General features: G+C 43.2%; 1 protein-coding gene across 10 annotated transcripts in view; it reads left to right on the top strand.

Annotated features, from left to right (window-relative positions):
* LOC124048543 (actin-binding LIM protein 1-like) overlaps positions 1-21,590 on the top strand; it is a 155,707-nt gene that overhangs the window by 129,417 nt on the left and 4,700 nt on the right. For 6 of the 10 annotated variants that reach the window (XM_046369430.1, XM_046369435.1, XM_046369426.1 and 3 more), the window contains 9 exons: positions 169-273; positions 687-734; positions 3,961-4,110; positions 9,684-9,772; positions 10,651-10,765; positions 16,209-16,261; positions 16,443-16,503; positions 16,820-16,827; positions 17,477-17,551. In XM_046369430.1, the coding sequence (XP_046225386.1) occupies positions 169-273; positions 687-734; positions 3,961-4,110; positions 9,684-9,772; positions 10,651-10,765; positions 16,209-16,261; positions 16,443-16,503; positions 16,820-16,827; positions 17,477-17,551 (704 nt within the window). The remainder of the gene's footprint in view (positions 1-168; positions 274-686; positions 735-3,960; positions 4,111-9,683; positions 9,773-10,650; positions 10,766-16,208; positions 16,262-16,442; positions 16,504-16,819; positions 16,828-17,476; positions 17,552-21,590) is intronic. The other 4 variants (XM_046369433.1, XM_046369432.1, XM_046369427.1 and 1 more) reach the window with 4 other exon arrangements.

Below are 21,590 nucleotides of genomic sequence, written 5' to 3'. Positions count from 1 at the left end.
TCAATCTCCTTGCGTCCATTTTTATGCTTTATCCTAATCTCACATGCCAGACTTTACAGCTATATGCAATAGTCCCTCGTCTGGCTCTGCGAGATTAGCTTTTTCCAAATTTATGTTTTCCGTATCATTGCCCTGCTTATGTTTTGTTCTTGGTTCTTCTCATTGGAGGCACTGATCCACATAGCGGGCGGAGCTCCCCTATACCCCAAAGGCCAGACAGCCGGCCTGTCACTCCGCCTCTCTCTCTGACCCCTAAACATTTCCACCTCCCAGGTAGGAGACACGGAGTGCACCCTGTCACTGTCACTGCTACTGGTCACATGAGATCTTTTATCTCTCTCTCTCTTATCGCTCTCTCACCACTTCTGTCTACCACTTTTTCCATTTCAATAATGCTTTTGATTCATTCCATTAAAGGATGCTGGCACTTAGTGTGGTCTTTTCACCAGACACATCACGAATATAAGACTCTCTGTATAAAATAATAATTGATTTTAATGTACATTTTAATGTAAATGCTGATGTTTATTGGTTTACAGTGTGTGATTGTGATGACACCCTCCCTCCCTCTGTGCTATTTTTCATTGGTCATTTCACAATGCCCTCTGTGTCACAGGAAAAGTATTTGATAGGTATACATGAAATGCAAAAGACTGAGTTTTGTCTTTCTCCCTGTATCCTTTCAGATCAGGGGATCAACATTTACAGGAAACCACCCATCTACAAACAACACGGTACATTCACTCTCCCCGACCTGGTTTCACCAGCATTAACAGCATCATTATTGTTATGAATACTTATACTGATACTATTATTCCCAAATAGTGTCATGAGCCTCATTGGCTATAACAAATCGATAAGCTTAGTTTATTGATGCGCGGGTTGACTCGTAACCCTCAGTCCCCGCGGTTATATCTGCGGGCGGGTTTAGGGTCATTAAATACTGTGTGGATCAGCTGTTTGTTCACCCGCCCGTGATAAAGTTAAAACCTGAGGCCCACACCTGACCCTTACCCGCTAATATAGAAAATGTGGCTAAATGTAGGCTAAAAGCTGAGGGTATCAACCACATAAAATATGTATCTAAGCCAAACTGAAATTTTATCAAAATTTTAACAGCTTTGACTTTCCTTAAAACTGGTCAAACTATTGTAATTTGGAAATTTAGCATGAAAAATCTTTCCCATTTAATTTTTTTGTGCATTTTCTCTTCAGTCCCTATAAACATCTTTGCGGAGATGAAAGAGAAAACAAACTTTACCGATGTCAACTAGATTGAAGCATTCATTCTAGTGATTTTTGACATAGGGTTTATTTAGTCTTCTAGGGCAAAAACTAATGACCGAAGAGAAGCTGCATGTATCTAATTATAGACAAGTTGACTAACAAATAGCCAACTAAAATGTTTGAAATTATAAGCAGAAACATGGGCAAAAAATGCCTGTAAAAAAAAAGTAAAGACATCTTTGACTGTACAATGCAGGCCTCAGATTTTCACTATCACATATAGTCGGGCGGTTGCAAATGTGTTATTAACAATTTGCGGGCGGGTGTGGGTGAACAAACACCTGACCCGCACATCATTATTAGCTATACAAAGCATCACCTACCCTTTTAAAGGTATAGGGTCCTTTCAATTATGGTTTATTTGTTTGGATTGAAATTGTGTGATCACCACGTTGATCTCCACCTTGAAGTCTCTCTTCTGAGCATCTAACGCCTAAGCAAAATATCAAGGCATGTGAGCCTACAGCATATACAAAAATCTAAAAAGAAGTTTCAGGATGGCAACTTAATTCCCTTCAATAATGCTTAATCCTGACATGTTTTGAAGCCTGCTCCTTCCCCACTAGTGGTGCATTGACGAATGAGTATGCTTCGAAACACGTCACTAATAAATATTTAATGGAAATAAGGTCTAGATTTTATCAGATCCGCGCTAGCCGACCTCTGCATGGAGGTTGTTTTAATGGTGACTGAGGTGGAACTGCGTTAGAGCTGTCAAATTAACAAACGGCTCCTTGCGTTACCTTATCATGGACACTGCCATTGGATACAGCGAAACCACATCCAACTTTATTTCAGACAAATCCCACGCAGCCGTGTTACAAGTTCAAACGCTTAAATGCGTGATCTTCTATTGTCTACACCTTGATTACACTGATAAATTATAAATCCCCCATCCAAATTAACATGGAAACATGCATTAACCTATCATTATTTCTATCATCAATAAGAGCCTACACTTTATGTTGCCGTTTAGAACTTCTAACGCAGTAGGGATAATAAGGAAAGGAGTGGTTGATGACACACAAGAGTAGCCGCTCACCAACACCGCCAAAACATCCGCAATTCGGATGACGTCCAACACGGGTTAACGCTCAATCTGATTGCATCGAGGCCTAAGTTGCCATCCTGAACCATCTTTCAAGATTTCATTGTAACATTGTACTCCTAGGACGGAGCACCCCTGCAGCCGTGCACACAACAACTATATACAGTGCATTTGGAAAGTATTCAGACCTCTTGACTTTATCCACATTTTGTTACATTACAGCGAAAACAGAAAACATTTTTGGAAATGTATTAAAAATAAAAATCAGAAACACATTATTTACATAATTATTCAGACACTATGCTATGAAATTTGAAATTGAGCTCAAGTGCATCTTGTTTCAATTGATCATCCTTGAGATGTTTCTACAACTTGATTGGAGTCCACCGGTGATAAATTCAATTGATTGGGCATGATTTGGAAAGGCACACACCTGTCTATATAAGGTCCCACAGTTGACAGTGCATGTCAGAGCAAAAACAAAGCTTGGAGGAATTGTCCGTAGAGCTCAGAGACAGAATTGTGTTGAGGCACAGACCAAAAAATGTCTGCAGCATTGAAGGTACCCAAGAACACAGTGTCCTCCATCATTCTTAAATTTGGAATCACCAAGACTCTTCCAAGAGATGGCCTCCCAGCCTAACTGAGCAATCTGGGGAGAAGGGCCTTAGTCAGGGAGGTGACCAAGAACCCGACGGTCATTCTGATAGTGCTCCAGAGTTCCTCTGTGGAGATGGGAGAACCTTCCAGAAGAACAACCATCTCTGCAGCACTCCACCAATCAGGCCCAATCAGGGGCCAGACAGAAGCCACTCCCCAGTAAAGGGCACATGACAGCCCGCTTGGAGTTTGCCAAAAGGCACCTAAATGACTCTCAGAACATGAGAAACAAAATTCTCTAGTCTGATGAAACCAAGATTGAACTCTTTGGCCTGAATGCCAAGCTTCACGTCTGGAGGAAACCTGTCACCATCCCTATGGTGAAGCATTGTGGTGGCATCATCATCATCAGCCAGAGCCTGGACTTGAACCTGATCTAACATCACTTAAGAGACCTGAAAGTAGCTGTGCAACAAAGCTCCCCATCCAATCTTACAGAGTTTGAGAGGATCTGCAGAGAAGAATTAGAGAAACTCCCCAAATACAGGTGTGTCAAGGTTATAGCGTCATATCCAAGATGACTCGAGGCTGTAATCGCTGTCAAAGGTGCATCAACAAAGTACTGAATAAAGGGTCTGAATACTTATGTAAATGTGTTGTATTTTATTTATTTTTTATAAACAAAACAGCAAATTGTATAAAAAACTGTTTTTGCTTTGTCATTATGGGATATTGTGTGTAGATTGATGAGGGGGGAAAACAATTTAATCAATTTTAGAATAAGGCTGTAATGTAACAAAATGTGGAAAAAGTCAAGAGGTCTGACTACTTTCCGAATGCACTGTATATAATGTATATGTATGTACAATTAGGTACAAGCGTAAGTGTAAGGTTGCGGGATTACTTTGATCTTTACCGTGTAGAGATTGTCACGCAACATTTCAGACAGATGTTGAAATGTTCAGCTGTGTTTCAAAGGACTTACTCAAACACTGATAGTCCAGTTCCCCTGGTTTCCAACCTAGATTCACCTGCACCAAAAAGAAAGTCTGCTGATGAAATCATCAGATCCGCTACGTTTCCTGCTGCCCATGTCCCCCCTCTGGATGACACGTCACCGAGCAAGAGCGACCACTGGTCCCCCTGCGCTCTCTCCCTGGCCCTGGTTGCCTTAGGTACAGTAGGCTCCCTATGAGCATGCTTGCACTGCCCTACCTCCCACCCCTTAGAGGCTCACTACCCCCTAGACATTTGTGGAGAACCAAGAGGATTTGATAGGTTTGAGCAATATGCCAATAACTCACTCTGATAGACTAGGTATAATTTCTGCCATATTCTCTCAGATTTCAACAAGTGTCTAGGATGTAGTGGTTGGGGTTCTTTATGAATAGGGCAGAATATCACTTTTATGCACTTGTAGCTTAACCCCACCACTAAGTTTTATTGCATCCCTGCTCTCACTAGAATTTGACTCTGGAACACAGACTTTTACAATTATTTTTGCTGATGCTGAATAGTGTCTCCTTGAAAGGCTGTTGTTGTTGGCATCATGTCACTTTTTGCTTACCAGTTTTACTTTCGTTTACAGCTACCTATACAATCAATCAATTGATTGATATACAGGTAATTACCAAAATAATGGAACCACTTTTAGTTTATTGATAACAGGTGCTTCAACACAGGTGTGGTTCCTGAGTTAATTAAGGAATTAACATCCCATCATGCCTAGGGTCATGTATAAAATGCCCAGTTGCACATTATAATTTTAGTATTTTCTGTTGTTGAAGGGACTGTGTGTGTCTCAGTCACCAGATCTCAAGCCAATTGAATACTTATGGTCAATTCTGGAGCGGCGCAGTCTCATTTGACTGTTTCTAGCACTGCTCCTTGGTCAAGATGTCTGTAGTTCACACACAGTGATAAGTGTCACGCCCTGATCTGTTTCACCTGTCCTTGTGATTTTCTCCACCCCTCCAGGTGTCGCTGACTTTCCCTAGTGTATTTATCCCTGTGTTTCCTGTCTATCTGTGCCAGTTCCTCTTGTATGTTTCCAAGTCAACCAGCGGTTTTCCCGGTCTCCTGCTTTTTGAATTCTCCTTTTTCTAGTCCTCCCGGTTTTGACCCTTGCCCGTTTCTGGACTTTGTACCCACCTGCCTGACCTTTCTGCCTGCCTTGACCCTGAGCCTGTCTGCCACTCTGTACCTCCTGGATTCTGATCTGGTTTTGACCCTTTGCCTGTCCACGACCATTCTCTTGCCTACCCCTTTGGATGAATAAACATTGTAAGACTCCAACCATCTGCCTCCTGAGTCTGCATCTGGGTCTCACCTTGTGCCTTGATAGTACGAACTGGCCATGACAGACCCAGCAGACTTGGACCAGCTCTGCCACGCGGTCTACCTGCAGGAAGTCACCATTAGGAGAAATGAGGAGTTGGTACAGGGCCATTTGGAAGGGCTCAGGTCTTTGACGATATGCCATGACTATGGGTTAAAGGCTTATTATGGAGCAAATTGGGGAGTTAGCTCAGAGGTTGCCTGTCAACTCTGGAAAAACCACAATCACCCAGTAATTTTTCCCTTATCTGTAGTGAGTTTGTACAGCCTATCCCGGCTCCCCGAGAACCCTGCTTACCACCTCCGGAGCGATATTCTGGGAATCTTAATACCTACCGGGGTTTTCTATTTCAGGGCTCACTTATTTTTGTGCTACAGCTATCTTTGTTTCCTTCAGACAGATCAAAGATGGTGTATATTATTACGCTAATGTCGGGAAGGGCGCTCTTCTGGGCTATGGCAGTTTGGGAGCAACAATCTGCCATTTGTGGTCATCTGGAGGAATTTATGGCAGAAGTGAGAAAGGTATTTGAATCTCCCGTTTCTGGGAGAAAGACAGCCAGTACGTGGTTGATTTTCGCATTTTGGCCGCCAAGAGGGCCTGGAATCCGTAGTCTCTTTTCGAAACTTTTTTGCACAGATTATCTGAGGTAAAGGATGAGGTAGCTGCTCGGGCATTTCCAATGGATCTTGACTGCCTTATTGCCCTAACCATTAAAATTGATGGACACCTAAGGGAACGCAAGAGTGAGAGGAGGTCTGGTCTCGGGCACACTTGTGCACCCGCTATAGCGTGTTCATCTCCAAGGGAATCCTCTTCCGAGAGGATTCGAAGCCACCCGAGACCTCTCGTGAATCTACGATGGGTGAGTTGGATACTCCTGAGCCTATACAGTTGGTAAGAGCTAGGTTATCATTTGGGGAACGCTCACGGAGGATGAACAGTAACTGTTGTCTGTACTGTGGAGGGGCAGGACATTTTATAGCGACCCTATTAGGAAACCCTTGTCTCTAATGGGTACCAGCACCATGGTGAGTCAGACTGGGATTTCCCTAATTCCCATCACCTGCACACCTTTTTTGTGCTTGTACTGTGGGGAGACCAATCTAAGTCTCTGAGTGCTCATTGACTCTGGGGCTGATGGAAGTTTTATGGATGCCACTATTGCTTCGGAGCATGGTATTCCCACTCAGCCTCTCTCTGTTCACATGGATGCTAGTGCACTGGACGGCCGCTCTCTAGGGGAAGTCACCCATAGTACTGTGCCCATTCAATTACGGGTTTCTGGTAACCACAGTGAGACCATACAGTTCCTCCTCATTGCATCTCCCCATTTTCCAGTTGTTTTTGGATTTTCGTGGCTTCAAAAGCACAATCTTGTGATTGACCGGACCACAAGCTCCATCCTCGGTTGGAGTCCTTTTTGCCATTCCCACTGCCTTCGATCAGCACAGCCTTTTCTTTGTGGAGAAGGACAAGACCCTGCATCCATGCATTGACTACCGGGGACTTAACGACATTACTGTCAAGAAATGTTACCCCCTACCTCTCCTCTCCTCAGTGTTTGAACCTCTCCAGGGGGCCACCATATTTTTCAAGTTGGACCTTCGTAATGCCTACCACCTGGTTCGGATACGCGAGGGGGATGAGTGGAAGACAGCCTTCAACACAGCCAGTGGACATTATCATACCATTTGGACTCACCAACGCCCCCGCTATTTTCCAGGCATTTATCAATGACTTGCTTCGGGACATGCTTAACCACTTTGTGTACCTTGACGATGTCCTGTTTTTTTCCCCAATCCGTAGAGGAACATGTTCATGTCAGACAGGTCCGTCAGCGCCTCCTGGAGAACCAACTGTTCATGAAAGCCGAGAAATGTGTGTTCCACCGCTCATCAATCACCTTTCTGGGATATGTCATTGATGAGGGAAATGTTCAGATGGATCCTGGAAAGGTGAAAGCAGTGGTGGATTGGCCTCACCCAACTTCCAGGGTGCAGTTGCAACGGTTACTTGGTTTTGCAGACTTCTACTGCCGTTTCATTCGGGACTATAGCAAGCTGGCGGCCCCCCTCTCGGCACTCACCTCTCCCAAGGTTCCGTTTAATTGTTCTCCAGCTGTCGACAAAGCCTTTGTGGATCTGAAGCATCAGTTCACAACAGCACCCATCCGCATCCATCCGGAACCCTCGCTTAAATTTGTGGTGGAAGTGGATGGTTCAGAAGTTGGAGTGGGGGCCATCCTGTCCCAGCAATCTGCCCAGGACCAGAAGCTTCATCCCTGTACCTTCCTGTCCCATTGTTTCAACCCTGCTGAAAGGAACTACGATTTTGGCAACCATGAACCCCTGGCCGTGAAAATGGCGCTGGAAGAGTCGAGGCACTGGCTGGAAGGAGCAGAACAGCCATTCCTGGTCTGGACCGACCATAAAAACCTGGAATATCTTCGTACAGACAAGCGCCTCAACTCCAGGCAGGCCCGGTGGCCCTCATGTTCACCAGATTTAAATTAACCATTTCCTACCATCCAGGGTCAAAGAATGTGAAGCCTGAAGCCCTCTCCCGCTTATACAGTTCCTCTGCCACACCCTTGACCTCTGAAACCATTCTCCCTACGTCATGTTTTGATGTCACTGGATTGGGGTATTGAGAACCTGGTCCGCGAGGCACAACGCTCCTAGCCTGGACCTGAAGGGGGCCCGGCAAACCGGCTGTTTGTCCATAATCCAATCCGGTCCTGGAATGGGCTCAGTCCTTCAGACTGACCTGTCATCCAGGGTCCTGTCATACACTAGCTTTCCTTTGACAATGCTTCTGGTGGCCCACAATGGTTCCTGACATCTCTGCCTTCATTGCCGCATGCCCAGTGTGTGCTCAAAACAAGACTCCATGACAAGCTCCTTCTGGCCTCCTACAGCCACTACCATTCCCTAATCACCAAGACTACCCATTTCATCACTCTCCCCAAACTACCTTCTGCCAATGAGATGGCTCAGCTTATGGTGCAGCATGTCTTCCGGATCCATGGACTCCCGGTAGACATGGTCTCTGATCGGGGTTCTCGTCTCAGCTCTAGAAGGCATTCTGCACCCTTGTTGGGTCATCGGCCAGCCTGTCATCTGGATTCCATCCCCAACCCAAGTCAGTCGGAGCGAGCCAACCAAGCCCTGGAAACCACACTTAGATGCCTAGTGTCAACCAATCCCACTACCTGGAGCCAACTAGTCTGGGTGGTGTATGCCCGGAACACCCTTCGCTGTTCTGCCATGGGACTCTGCCCTTCCGAGTGCTCCATGGGGTATCACCCTCCATTCTTCCCGGAACAAGAGCAGGAAGTCAGCGTTCCCCTGGCCCAGATGTTTGTCCGACACTGTCGACGTACCTGGAGACGAGCCAGGGCGGCAATTCTCAAGACCAACTCCAGGTATCGTCGACAAGCGCACCATCGCCGGACCCCAGCTCCCCGTTACCGCATTGGGCAGAGGGTATGGCTTTCCACTTGGAACCTGCCCCTGCGGGTAGTGTCCCGCAAATTGTCTCCCCGGTTCATTGGTCCTTTTCCCATCTCCAGAGTTGTGAGTTCCACTGCTGTCCGTCTTGTTACCCCTTACCCTCCGTATCCACCCTACCTTCCATTTGTGCAGAATTAAGCCTGTGTCTCACTGTCCTTTGTCTTCTGTTTCCAGGCCCATCCCGCACCCCTGGGTAATCGATGGCTAGCCAGTGTATACGGTGAGACGCCTCCTGAAGGTTCGACCTCGGGGCAGGGGTTTCCAGTACCTGGTTGACTGGGAGGGTTATGGCCTGGAGGAGAGGTGCTGGGTTCCTGCTAAAGAGATCTTGGACCCGGCCCTCATCACCGATTTCCACCGCCGACACCCCGGTCAGCCAGGTATGCGCCCAGGTAGGAGGCGTCCCTGGGGGGAGGGGGGTGTCCCTCCCTGATCTGTTTCACCTGTCCTTGTGATTGTCTTCAACCGCACCAGGTGTCGCAGATTCCTAGTGTATTTATCCCTGTGTTTCCTGTCTCTCTGTGCCAGTTCCTCTTGTATGTTTCCAAGTCAACCAGCGGATTTCCTGTTCTCCTGCTTTTTGCATTCTCCTTTTTCTAGTCCTCCCGGTTTTGACCCTTGCCTGTGTCTGGACTTTGTACCCGCCTGCCTGACCTTTCTGCCTGTCTGCCACTCTGTACCCCCTGGATTCTGATCTGGTTTTGACCTTTTGCCTGTCCACAACCATTCTCTTGCCTACCCCTTTGGATTAATAAACATTGTAAGACTCCAACCATCTGCCTCCTGAGTCTGCATCTGTGTCTCACCTTGTGTCTTTATAGATATGGACCTGTGTGTCAGTGTGCCTGCATGTTTTTCTGTTGGCTTATTCGTGGGTTCTGTATGCTACTCCTAGGATCAGAAGGAGGAAGGAGATGGTCTAGGGAAGAGGAGGAAGAGGAGTCCCTGAAGAGAAAGCAGCTCCAGGAGGAGCATATCAACAAGGTTAGAGAAGACACATTAATAACCTGTTCCCACAAACACACACCAGATAGGCAGCTCTGCCCTACTATTGTACAGTATGTTTGAAAAACGTTTTTTCCTGCAGGTATAATGCTTCGAAGCATGATCAAGCCTTCATACTGTCTCATAATAATGTTTACACTACGTTATGTTTCAACATTTTAACTGACTCAAAATATCTGGTGTTTAGTAAGGATCATTATGAGATCAAAAAACAGAAGATGGTAATACGTGCTCAGGACAAGTGTTACAGTGAGTTATAACTTGATCATAATGCATTATACCTACAGGCTTTAAAAAGGCACTGATCACGCCGTTTGGCATGTGTATTTTTCTGTTGTTCATTTAAAAAACTAATTTTCGGTCTTGGGGGTGTGTTTCCTGACCGATTCCGCATTTGGTTAATGATTTTTCTCCCCCATAAGGCACTGTAGACGCAGAATGGACATCTAACTAAGCTGTTTGGTGCAGTATTTCTCAAGTAGAAAATGTGCAATGTGTTGTCTTGTGTAAACAAAGTCAGGCTGCTGGGCAGGTCTGTCTCTCTATCTATGCTATTGGATAGAGAGCAATCACCGCAGCTGTTCACCCCATCTTAGTGGGCAAATATAAATGTACGTCAAATCAAAACCCAACCTTCATTTACCCGTTGTGTCACACGGATGTTCCAAACTCCGTTTTAGACAAGACTGACTATGACCCAAATTATACTATTTACACTTTATTACATTGTACATACTAGAATAACTGTTTCTGACTCATATTGATGCCACGTAGGCTGTTTTCAAAAGGATTCATTGCTTTTTATAGACAGTTTCTCTTTAAGTTACATTTTACCATAATGTTCTGTGGGTTCACAGATCCAGTCTGGTTTGGGGAAGCTGATAATGAAGGAGGAGAATGAGAAGGAGCAGATCAGGGAACGCAGCCAATCAGCTCAGCGCTATGATCCCCAGCAGACGAACTGTGATGGAGGTATGTTCTAACCAACCTCACCATATAGTAATTAGCACATTGTTTAGAAGAACCACATCAAAGGAGCTGTAAATTATAGTGGTGTTCATTAGGCACCAAATTGAAGAATGTGGTCAGAAGCGAATTGAAATAGTACCTCTATATATAGAGTAGAGTCTTTATTATCCATGAGGTGCAATTAATTTTGCAGCACGTAGTTAACAAAACACAATGAGCACATAACAATACATTTACACAAAAACAAAACCAGTATATACAGCAATCTGTACACAGCACACGATACAGTTTGTTTGTGGAGGCTGACAGCAGCTGGGATGACAATTTAGACCTGTTCGTTTTAAACTTAGGCAGCCTGTATCTGCCCTCTGAGGGAAGCATTGTAAATTCATCATAAGGGATGCTGGGAGTCTCTCCGAATGGATTGCACCTTGAGTCTGACTTGTGCCTAACATGCTGACCATACCGCCCACATTAATAAGTTTGCGCAATTCAACGAGTGTCTGCGTAGCCAGGCACTAAAATAGAACTAGGTTCTATTTTTGATGCTTGACTCGCTGAAAGTCCCATCTCTTCATTGGTTTTTAGGAGCATAAACTCGTGTGGGTGATTTAAAAGATGAAACAAGGTCCACACTCCAGTCCAGTTAGTACCGGTAATGCACCTAGAGAACATACGATTTTGTGACTCAAAATAGGTCCCAATTCAACAACGATCCAGAAAAAAAGCACCTTGTGCATTTCGGGTAAAATAACAACAAGCTAGCTAGCTAAATGTCCATGAATGTTTCAACCTGTCCCCAAATTAATACAGTTGGTTAAGAGTTTATTCATACCAATGATGCTGCTACTTTATTTCACAACACCACTTCCTGTCACGGTCTTCCTCCTCTTCATCTGAAGAGGAGAGGCGAGAAGGATCGGAGGACCAAAATGCGGCGTGGTTTGTGTTCATCTTGAATTTTAATAAAGAAAACACTGAACACTGAAACACACTATACAAAAACAATAAACAAAATAATGACCGTGAAGCTAATGAGAACTGTGCTGACACAAGCAATCAACATAGACAATCACCCACAAACAAACAGTGAAACCCAGGCTACCTAAGTATGATTCTCAATCAGAGACAACTAATGACACCTGCCTCTGATTGAGAACTATACTAGGCCGAAACATACAAATCTCAAAATCATATAAAAACATACAGACTGCCCGCCCCAGCTCACTCCCTCACCATACTAAATAAAGGACAAAACAACGGAAATAAAGGTCAGAACGTGACATTACCCCCCCCCCCGAAGGTGCGAACTCCGGCTGCAAAACCTTAACCTATAGGGGAGGGTCTGGGTGGGCGTCTGTCCGTGGTGGCGGCTTTGGCACGGGACGTGGACCCCACTTCAACACAGTCTTTCTCCACCTCACTGTCCGCCTCCGTGGCCTCCTGAACACGGCGACCCTTCTAAATCCCGCCCGCTTCTTCTTCACCCAAATCCAGACAGCTGATGTTCTGAAAGAGCTGCAAAATTTTAGTTTACATACACCTTAGCCAAATGCATTTAAACTCATTTAAATTCCCTGTCTTAGGTCAGTTAGGATCACTTCATATTAAAAATGTTAAATGTCAGCATAATCAGAGTGATTTATTTCAGCTTTTATTTCTTTCATCGCATTCCCAGTGGGTCAATTAGTATTTGGTAGCATTGCCTCGAAATTGTTTAACTTGGTACAAATGATTTGGGTAGCCTTGCACAAGCTTCCCAGAATAAGTTGGGTGAATTTTGGTCCATTCCTCCTGACAGAGCCTGTGTAACTGAGTCAGATTTGTGGGCCTCCTGGCTCTCACACACTTTTTCAGTTCTGCCCACAAATTTTCTATGGAATTGAGGTCAGGGCTTTGTGATGGCCACTCCAAATCCCTGACTTTGTTGTCCTTCAGCCATTTTTCCACAACTTTGGAAGTATGCTTGGAGTCATTGTCCATTTGCAACCAAGCTTTAACTTCCTGACTGATGTCTTGAGATGTTACTTCAGTATATCCACATAATTTTCCTTTCCTCATCTTTTTCCTTTCCCATCTATTTTGTGAAGTGCACCAGTCCCTCCTGCAGCAAAGCACCCCAACAACATGGTGCTGCAACCCCTGTGGTTTATGGTTGGGATGGTGTTCTTCGGCTTGCAAGACTCTCCCTTTTTCCTCCAAACATAACAATGGTCATTATGGCCAAGCAGTTCTATTTTTGTTTCATCAGACCAGAGGACATTTCTCAAGTACAACTTTGTCCCCATGTACAGTTGCAAACCCTAGTCTGGCTTTTTCATGGCGGTTTTGGAGAAGTGGCTTCTTCCTTGCTAAGTGGCCTTTCAGGTTATGTCGATATAGGACTCGTTTTACTGTGGATATAGATAATTTTCTACCTGTTTCCTCCAGCATCTTCACAAGGTCCCTGTTCTGGGATTGGTTTGCACTTTTCGCACCAAAGTACGTTCATCTCTAGGAGACAGAGCGCGTCTCCTTCCTGAGTGTAATGACGGCTGCGTGGTCCCATGGTGTTTATACTTGCATACTATTATTTGTACAGATGAACGTGGTACCTTTAGGCATTTGGAAATTGCTCCCAAGGATGAACCAGACTTGAGGAGGTCTAAAAAAAATTCTGAGGTCTTGGCTGATTTCTTCTGATTTTCCCATGATGTCAAGCAGAGGCACTGAGTTTGAAGGTAGGCCTTGAAATACATCCACAGGTATACCTCCAATTGACTCAAATTATGTTAATTAGCCTATCAGAAGCTTCTAAAGCCATCACATAATTTTCTACAATTTTCCAAGCTGTTTAAAGGCACAGTCAACTTTAGTGTAAGTAACTTCTGACCCACTGGAATTGTAATACAGTAAAATAATCTCTGTAAACAATTGTTTGAAAAATTACTTGTGTCATGCACAAAGTAGATGTCCTAACCAACCAAAACTATAGTTTGTTAACAACAGATTTGTGGAGTGGCTCCAACCTAAGTGTATGCAAACTTCTGACTTCAACTGTATATCCACCCTGCCTTTCTAAAATCTTCAAAAACCAAGTCAATAAACAGATCTCCAACCATTTAGAGTCCCAATGTACCTTCTCCACTATGCAATCTGGTTTCTGAGCTGGTCATGGGTGCACCTCAGCCACGGTCAAGGCCCTAAATGATATAACTGCCTTTGATAAAAGACAGTACTGTGCAGCCGTCTTCATCGACCTGGCCAAGCCTCTCATCTCTGTCAATCACTGCATTCTTATCGGCAGACTCAATAGCCTTGGTTCCTCAAATGACTGCCTCGCCTGGTTCACCAACTACTTCTCAGACAGAGTTCAGTGAGTCAAATCGGAGGGCCTGTTGTCCGGACCTCTGGCAGTCTCTATGTGCCACAGAGTTCAATTCTCGGGCCGACTCTTTTCTCTGTATATATCAATGATATCGCTCTTGCTGCTGGTGATTCTCTGATCCACCTCTATGCAGATGACACCATTCTGTATACATTTGGCCCTTCTTTGGACACTGATAACAAACCTCAAAACGAGCTTCAATGCCATACAACACCTCTTCCGTGGCCTCCAACTGCATTTAAATGCTAGTAAAACTAAATGCATGCTCTTCAACCGATTGTTGCCCGACTAGCATCACTACTCTGGACGGTTCTGACCTAGAATGTGGACAACTACAAATATCTAGGTGTCTGTCTAGACTGTAAGCTCTCCTTCCAGACTCACATTACGCATCTCCAATCCAAAATTAAATCTAGAATCTGCTTCCTATTTTGCAAACAAAGCCTCCTTCACTCATGCTGCCAAATACACCCTCGTAAACGGACTATTCTACCGATCCTTGACTTCGGCGATGTCAAGGATTGGAACGAATTGCAGAAATCTCTGAAGCTTGAGTCTTATATCTCCCTCTAACTTTAAGCATCAGCTGTCAGAGCAGCTTACCGATCACTCTACCTGTACACAGCCAATCTGTAAATGGCACTCCCGACTACCTCATTCCCATATTATGTATCCTCTTGCTCTTTTGCATCCCAGTATCTCTACTTGCACATCTCACTCCAGTGTTAATTCTAAATTGTAACTATTTCACCTCTATGGCCTATTTATTGCCTTTACCTCCCTACTCTTCTTCATTTGAACACATTGTACATAGATTTTTCTATTGTGTTATTGACTATGTTGTTTTTGTCCCTTTGCTTTATCTTGGCCAGGTCGCAGTTGTAAATGGTCCTTCTGTAGCTCAGTTGGTAGAGCATGGCGCTTGTAACGCCAGGGTAGTGGGTTCGATCCCCGGGACCACCCATACGTAGAATGTATGCACACATGACTGTAAGTCGCTTTGGATAAAAGCGTCTGCTAAATGGCATATATTTATATATATTATAAATGAGAAATTGTTCTCAACTGGCCTACCTGGTTAAATAAAGGTGAAATATAAATGAATTGTTATCCAGCCTATTACCCTAAGATTACCAAAACAGCAGATCATATTGAATGTTAAAATGGATTCAATTAACAATCTGTAAAAGATGGTCATCAGCTTCTTATCCACCCTGAAACTTCTTCCTCAGGAAGAACAGGTGCTGATTTCCCGTCTCACAGATAGCTTCCACATTAGCCTCAACTCTGTTTGCTGTCAAGGGAAGTGCCAAAGTATTTGTATTGATCAACAATCCCCACTGGCTCACCATCAGTATGCATTGGTGTCAGGAAGCTCCTCCGGAAATCAATAGCGATATCATTGGTTTTCTTGACATTAAGTTCTTAAAAGGAGCGGTCACCCCATCCAACATACTCCACCACTGGGCCATGGCTGACCTCTTCAGCCGGTAAAAGACTCCCAATAACTGAGTCATCTGCAAACGTAATGGTATGCCTAGAGTCGTGATCATCAGTGCACAATACAAACAACAGAGGGAAAAGACATACCCCCAGGAGGATACTGTGCCAGATAGGGAACCGTTGACTCTCACCCTTTGAGTTCGGTTGGTTAAAGTCAATCAACCAGCTGACTACTGTACTGTATGTTCAAATCAAGATCAAAATTGGACAAAAGCCTCTGCTTAGCGGTTGTATACAATTAAATTCAGAAGAGAAGTTAACAGATAGTAGTTTGGCATGGGTCTTACTTCCCTCAAGATATTTAAGGACGTAGTTAAGAAGAGTGATGGTTGCATCTTCCAACCCTCTCAATACCCACCTCTATTAACATAACAAACACAAATGTTTTGGTTTTCCGCCGCAAAACGTTTTGAAACCTTTTGATATGGTGTGCACCAATACATAATATCCTGGTCAGATCCAACCTCAAAAGCAACCCTATCAAATAAACAGCATGAACCATACAAATTATTGGACAGCCAAATCGATCTTAGATGTTTCATCGAAATTATGCTTACTTTAGTTTAAACTTTTCAGATAATTCCAAAACCTCATCGCTGCCTGGTTATGGACGGAATGGATTACACAGGGTAAGATCAGATGCTTCACATATCGGATATCACAACTATTTATTCACTCCAACATTAAAATCAAACTTATTGATTAATGTGGATGGTTTCCCCTTATAGGCTTTGATTGACAAAGTGTTGTTGATCATATTGTTCACAGACACATGTGATCGCTGTTACAATACTGTCTCTGCCCATACAGCCTCAGTCCGCAGATTTCACTCCTTACAACAGCCATATCAACATGTGTGGGGGAGGAAGAGGTGAGTGTTGCTCAACAAATACAGCTGTGGTTGTGTTCACAGCTACTTCTACATCTACATACAATTTCAATATTCTTAACTACAATCTAGAAATAGGTTTTTCAGCAAAATGACACTACTTTTGGTATACAGTTGAGGAATGGGGCTTGGGAAATGTAACCCCTCCCGGATTGTACCTTTAACTGATAATACATTGTAAATAAGCGACCCAATTATTGAACATTCAGATTTGGAAATAATGGAGTATATCTTTCAGACTTAAATAGTACAGGAAAATCTAACTGAGTCTCATGTTCTGTCCCATGTTGTCTTGCAGAGTTTCAGGTATGTCGCTCATTTGCTTATCCACAAATATCTTTCATTATGCAATTTCATTTTGCATGCGTTTGCTCACTCTATACCTAGGGTCGCAAACTTCATGTTATCCTGAATGTTAACCCACTCCTGCTAAATGCCTGCATCACTATTAGCTATCCCAAACTGTAGTGAATGCATTGCAGTGACCCTGCATGTTCTTGTCAAGGAACACATACAACATTGCTCAGACATGTTCAGTCTCACTGTGACTAGATGGAACCACTGTACTGTACATGCAACGTAGAATGATCTTTGTATCATTGCCTGTTTTATTGTTGCGAAATGTCTCCAGTTGTCACTAAATGTCTCATTTATTTACATTTTCAATTTTAAGCTGTAACAGTCCTCTTCACTGTGAGGTCGAGGTGTCACAGGTGTAGGTAACCTAGGATGCTATTGATAGTAATTGTATTAAAAGAATGCCAATATTTGAGTGCCATGACCTATTACCGAAAGACAAAAGTACTGCAGTGAACATAAGTACCAGTATGCTGCTCTATATGATAGGAATAAGATACGGTAGCTGGGATAGTAGTAAATAGCGATGGTAGATATATCTCAGTTCCATACCACTATATTACATGTGTGTGTGTGTACTGTATGTTCTATCCTGTAGCACATTAGGGATGGCAGTGCTGCAGTAACAAGAATGGACAGGGGAGTGTCTATGCCTAATATGTTGGAAACAAAAGCAAGTATCTTTTATTTTTTCATATAATTTCTTTATAAAGATTTTGAATTTACCTGATGTATGTGCCCTATCCTTATTAGTATATTTGACTGACATTCCAAGTTGTTTAGAATTTATACTTTACTACAAAAATGTGTACGCTACAAAAACAAATATGCTGAGTCAGTAAAGAGAGCTTCAAGTGAGCTTGGCACATCGGAGCCACCACAAACATTGGGTGATATTAATAGAAGGAATAGTGAGGTAAACCTCGGCACCGATAACAGGAGGTACAGTTGAAGTCGGAAGTTTACATACACCTTAGCCAAATACATTTAAACTCAGTTTTTCACAATTCCTGACATTTAATCCAAGTAAAAAATCCCTGTTTTAGGTCAGTTAGGATCACCACTTTATATTAAGAATGTGAAATGGCAGAATAACAGTGGAGAATGATTTATTTCAGCTTTTATTTCTTTCATCACATTCCGAGTGGATCAGAAGTTTACATACAACTATGTATTTGGTAGCATTGCCTTTAAATAAGTTGGATGAATTTTGGCTCATTCCTCCTGACAGAGCGGTGTAACTGAGCCAGGTTTGTAGGGCTCCTTGCTCGCACACACTTTTTCAGTTCTTCCCACAAATTGTGATGGCTTTGATGGCCACTCCAATATCTTGACTTCGTTGTCCATTTTGCCACAACTTTGGAAGTATGCTTGGGGTCATTGTCCATTTGGAAGACCCATTTGCGACCAAGCTTTAACTTCCTGACTGATGTCTTGAGATGTTGCTTCAATATACAGTGGGGCAAAAAAGTATTTAGTCAGCCATCAATTGTGCAAGTTCTCCTACTTAAAAATATGAAAGAGGCCTGTAATTTTCATCATAGGTACACTTCAACTATGACAGACAAAATGAGAAAGTAAAATCCAGAAAAACACATTGTAGGATTTTTAATGAATTTATTTGCAAATTATGGTGGAAAATAAGTATTTGGTCAATAACAAAAGTTTATCTCAATACTTTGTTATATACCCTTTGTTGGAAATGACAGAGATCAAACGTTTTCTGTCAGTCTTCACAAGGCTTTCACACATTCCTCCATGCAGATCTCCTCTAGAGCAGTGATGTTTTGGGGATGTTGCTAGGCAACATGGACTTTCAACTCCCTCCAAAGATTTTCTATGGGGTTGAGATCTGGAGACTGGCTAGGTCACTCCAGGACCTTGAAATGCTTCTTACGAAGCCACTTCTTCGTTGCCTGGGCGGTGTGTTTGGGATCATTGTCATGCTGAAAGACCCAGCCACGTTTAATCTTCAATGCCCTTGCTGATGGAAGGAGGTTTTCACTCAAAATCTCACGATACATGGCCCCATTCATTCTTTCCTTTACACAGATCAGTCGTCCTGGTCCCTTTGCAGAAAAACAGCCCCAAAGCATGATGTTTCCACCCCCATGCTTCACAGTAGGTATGGTGTTCTTTGGATGCAACTCAGCATTCTTTGTCCTCCAAACACGACGAGCTGAGTTTTTACCAAAAAGTTATATTTTGGTTTCATCTGACCATATGACATTCTCTTCTGGAACATCCAAATGCTCTCCAGCAAACTTCAGACAGGCCTGGACATGTACTGGCTTAAGCAGGGGGACACGTCTGGCACTGCAGGATTTGAGTCCCTGGCGGCATAGTGTGTTACTGATGGTAGGCTTTGTTACTTTGGTCCCATCTCTCTGCAGGTCATTCACTAGGTCCCCCCTTGTGGTTCTGGGATTTTTGACCCCACAGGGTGAGATCTTGCGTGGAGCCCCAGATCGAGGGAGATTATCAGTGATCTTGTATGTCTTCCATTTCCTAATATTTGCTCCCACAGTTGATTTCTTCAAACCAAGCTGCTTACCTATTGCAGATTCAGTCTTCCCAGCCTGGTGCAGGTCTACAATTTTGTTTCTGGTGTCCTTTGACAGCTCTTTGGTCTTGGCCATAGTGGAGTTTGGAGTGTGACTGTTTGAGGTTGTGGACAGGTGTCTTTTATACTGATAACAAGTTCAAACAGGTGCCATTAATACAGGTAACGAGTGGAAGAAGAAGTTACAAGTCTGTGAGAGCCAGACATCTTGCTTGTTTGTAGGTGACCAAATACTTATTTTCCACCATAATTTGCAAATAAAATCATTTTAAAAATCCTACAATGTGATTTTTTTTCTTTTTTTTTCTTCATTTTGTCTGTCATAGATGAAGTGTACCTTTGATGAAAATGACAGGCCTCTCTCATCTTTTTAAGTGGGAGAACTTGCACAATTGGTGGCTTACTAAATACTTTTTCCCCCTCTGTAACCACATCATTTTCCTACCTCATGAAGCCATCTATTTTGAAGTGCACTAGTCCCTCCTGCAGCAAAGCACCCCCACAACATGATGCTGCCACCCCATGCTTCATAGTTGGGATGGTGTTCTTTGGCTTGCAAACCTCCCCCTTTTTCCTCCAAACATAAGGATGGTCATTATGGCCAAACAATTCTATTTTTGTTTCATCAGACCAGAGGACATTTCTCCAAAAACTACAATCTTTGTCCCCATGTGCAGTTGCTAACCGTAATCTGACTTTTTATGATGGTTTTGGAGCAGTGGCTTCTTCCTTGCTGAGTGGCCTTTCAGTTTATGTCAATATAGGACTCGTTTTATTGTGGATATAGATACTGTTGTACCTGTTTCTTCCAGCATCTTCACAAGGTCCTTTGCTGTTCTAGGATGGATTTGCACGTTTCTCACCAAAGTATGTTCATCTCTAGGAGACAGAACACGTCTCCTTCCTTAAGCGGTATGACGGCTACATGGTCCCATGGTGTTTATACTTGCGTATTATTGTTTGTACAGATGAATATGGTACCTTCAGGCATTTGGAATTGATGATTTTCTTTTGATTTTCCCATGATGTCAATCAAAGAGGCACTGGGTTTGAAGGTAGGCCTTGAAATACATCCACAGGTACACCTCCAATTGACTCAGGCTAATTGACATCATTTGTCAGAAGCTTCTAAAGCCATGACATTTTCTGGAATTTTCCAAGCTGTTTAAAACCTCTCGAGGATAGGCGTCCCGCCAGCGGGACACCTGTTGACAACTTCCAGTGAAACTGGAAGATATTATGAATATTAAACATCTAGGTATGTACAAGTGTCTTATGTCAGTTGAAATTCTTGTTAATCTAAGGGAATTGTCCGAATTATAATAGGCTTTACAGCGAAGGCATGCTATTGTTTGTGGACTGCGCCCGCATCAAAATTGTTTTCAACCAGCACAGGCTTCGTAAAATCACAAATAGCAACTAAATATTCACTTACTTTTTGAAAATCTTCCTCTGATTTGCAATCCCAAGGGTCCCAGCAACATCATGCATGGTCGTTTTGATAGATAAAATCTTTTATATGCCAAAAAGTCATTTTAGTTGGCGCCATCGTTTTGAGTAGTCCACTCGTTCAACATGCAGAGAAAGGAATACAAAAAGCTACCCCTAAACTTTGTTAAAACAAGTGAACATACATTTCTACTTAATCCTCGGGTACCCTAAAATGTAATTTAACTATAATATTTCATACCGGAAAGAAGTTTGTTCAATAGAAAAGTAAAATTAGCAAGTGCGCGTCCTCTGTCGTGCGCACACAGACTGATCTCCAACTCTGACTCCCAGTACCAAAACTCAAAATTCTTCCTTGTTTGGGAAGAAACAAGCCTGATTGCTTGAACAAAGGCTGTAGACATCTAGTGGAAGCCATAGAAACTGTAATCTGGGAGCTGGAATTTCATAGGACCCATAACCTTCCATTGAAAGAGCATGGCTCGCAATTATGACACAGTGAAATAATCTGTCTGTAAACAATTGTTGGAAAAATTACTTGTGTCATGCACAAAGTAGATGTCCTAACCGACTTGCCAAAACTACAGTCTGTTAACAAGAAATTTGTGGAGTGGTTGAAAAACGAGTTTTAATGACTCCAACCTAAGTGTATGTAAACTTCCAACTTCAACTGTATATGATTGGTGTCTCATATCACCAC

Source organism: Oncorhynchus gorbuscha, linkage group LG11 (genome assembly GCF_021184085.1).
Source record: "Oncorhynchus gorbuscha isolate QuinsamMale2020 ecotype Even-year linkage group LG11, OgorEven_v1.0, whole genome shotgun sequence".
Taxonomy (NCBI): Eukaryota; Metazoa; Chordata; class Actinopteri; order Salmoniformes; family Salmonidae; genus Oncorhynchus; species Oncorhynchus gorbuscha.
Note: the sequence above shows the minus strand (reverse complement) of the source record. Positions and strands in the feature narration are given on the sequence as shown.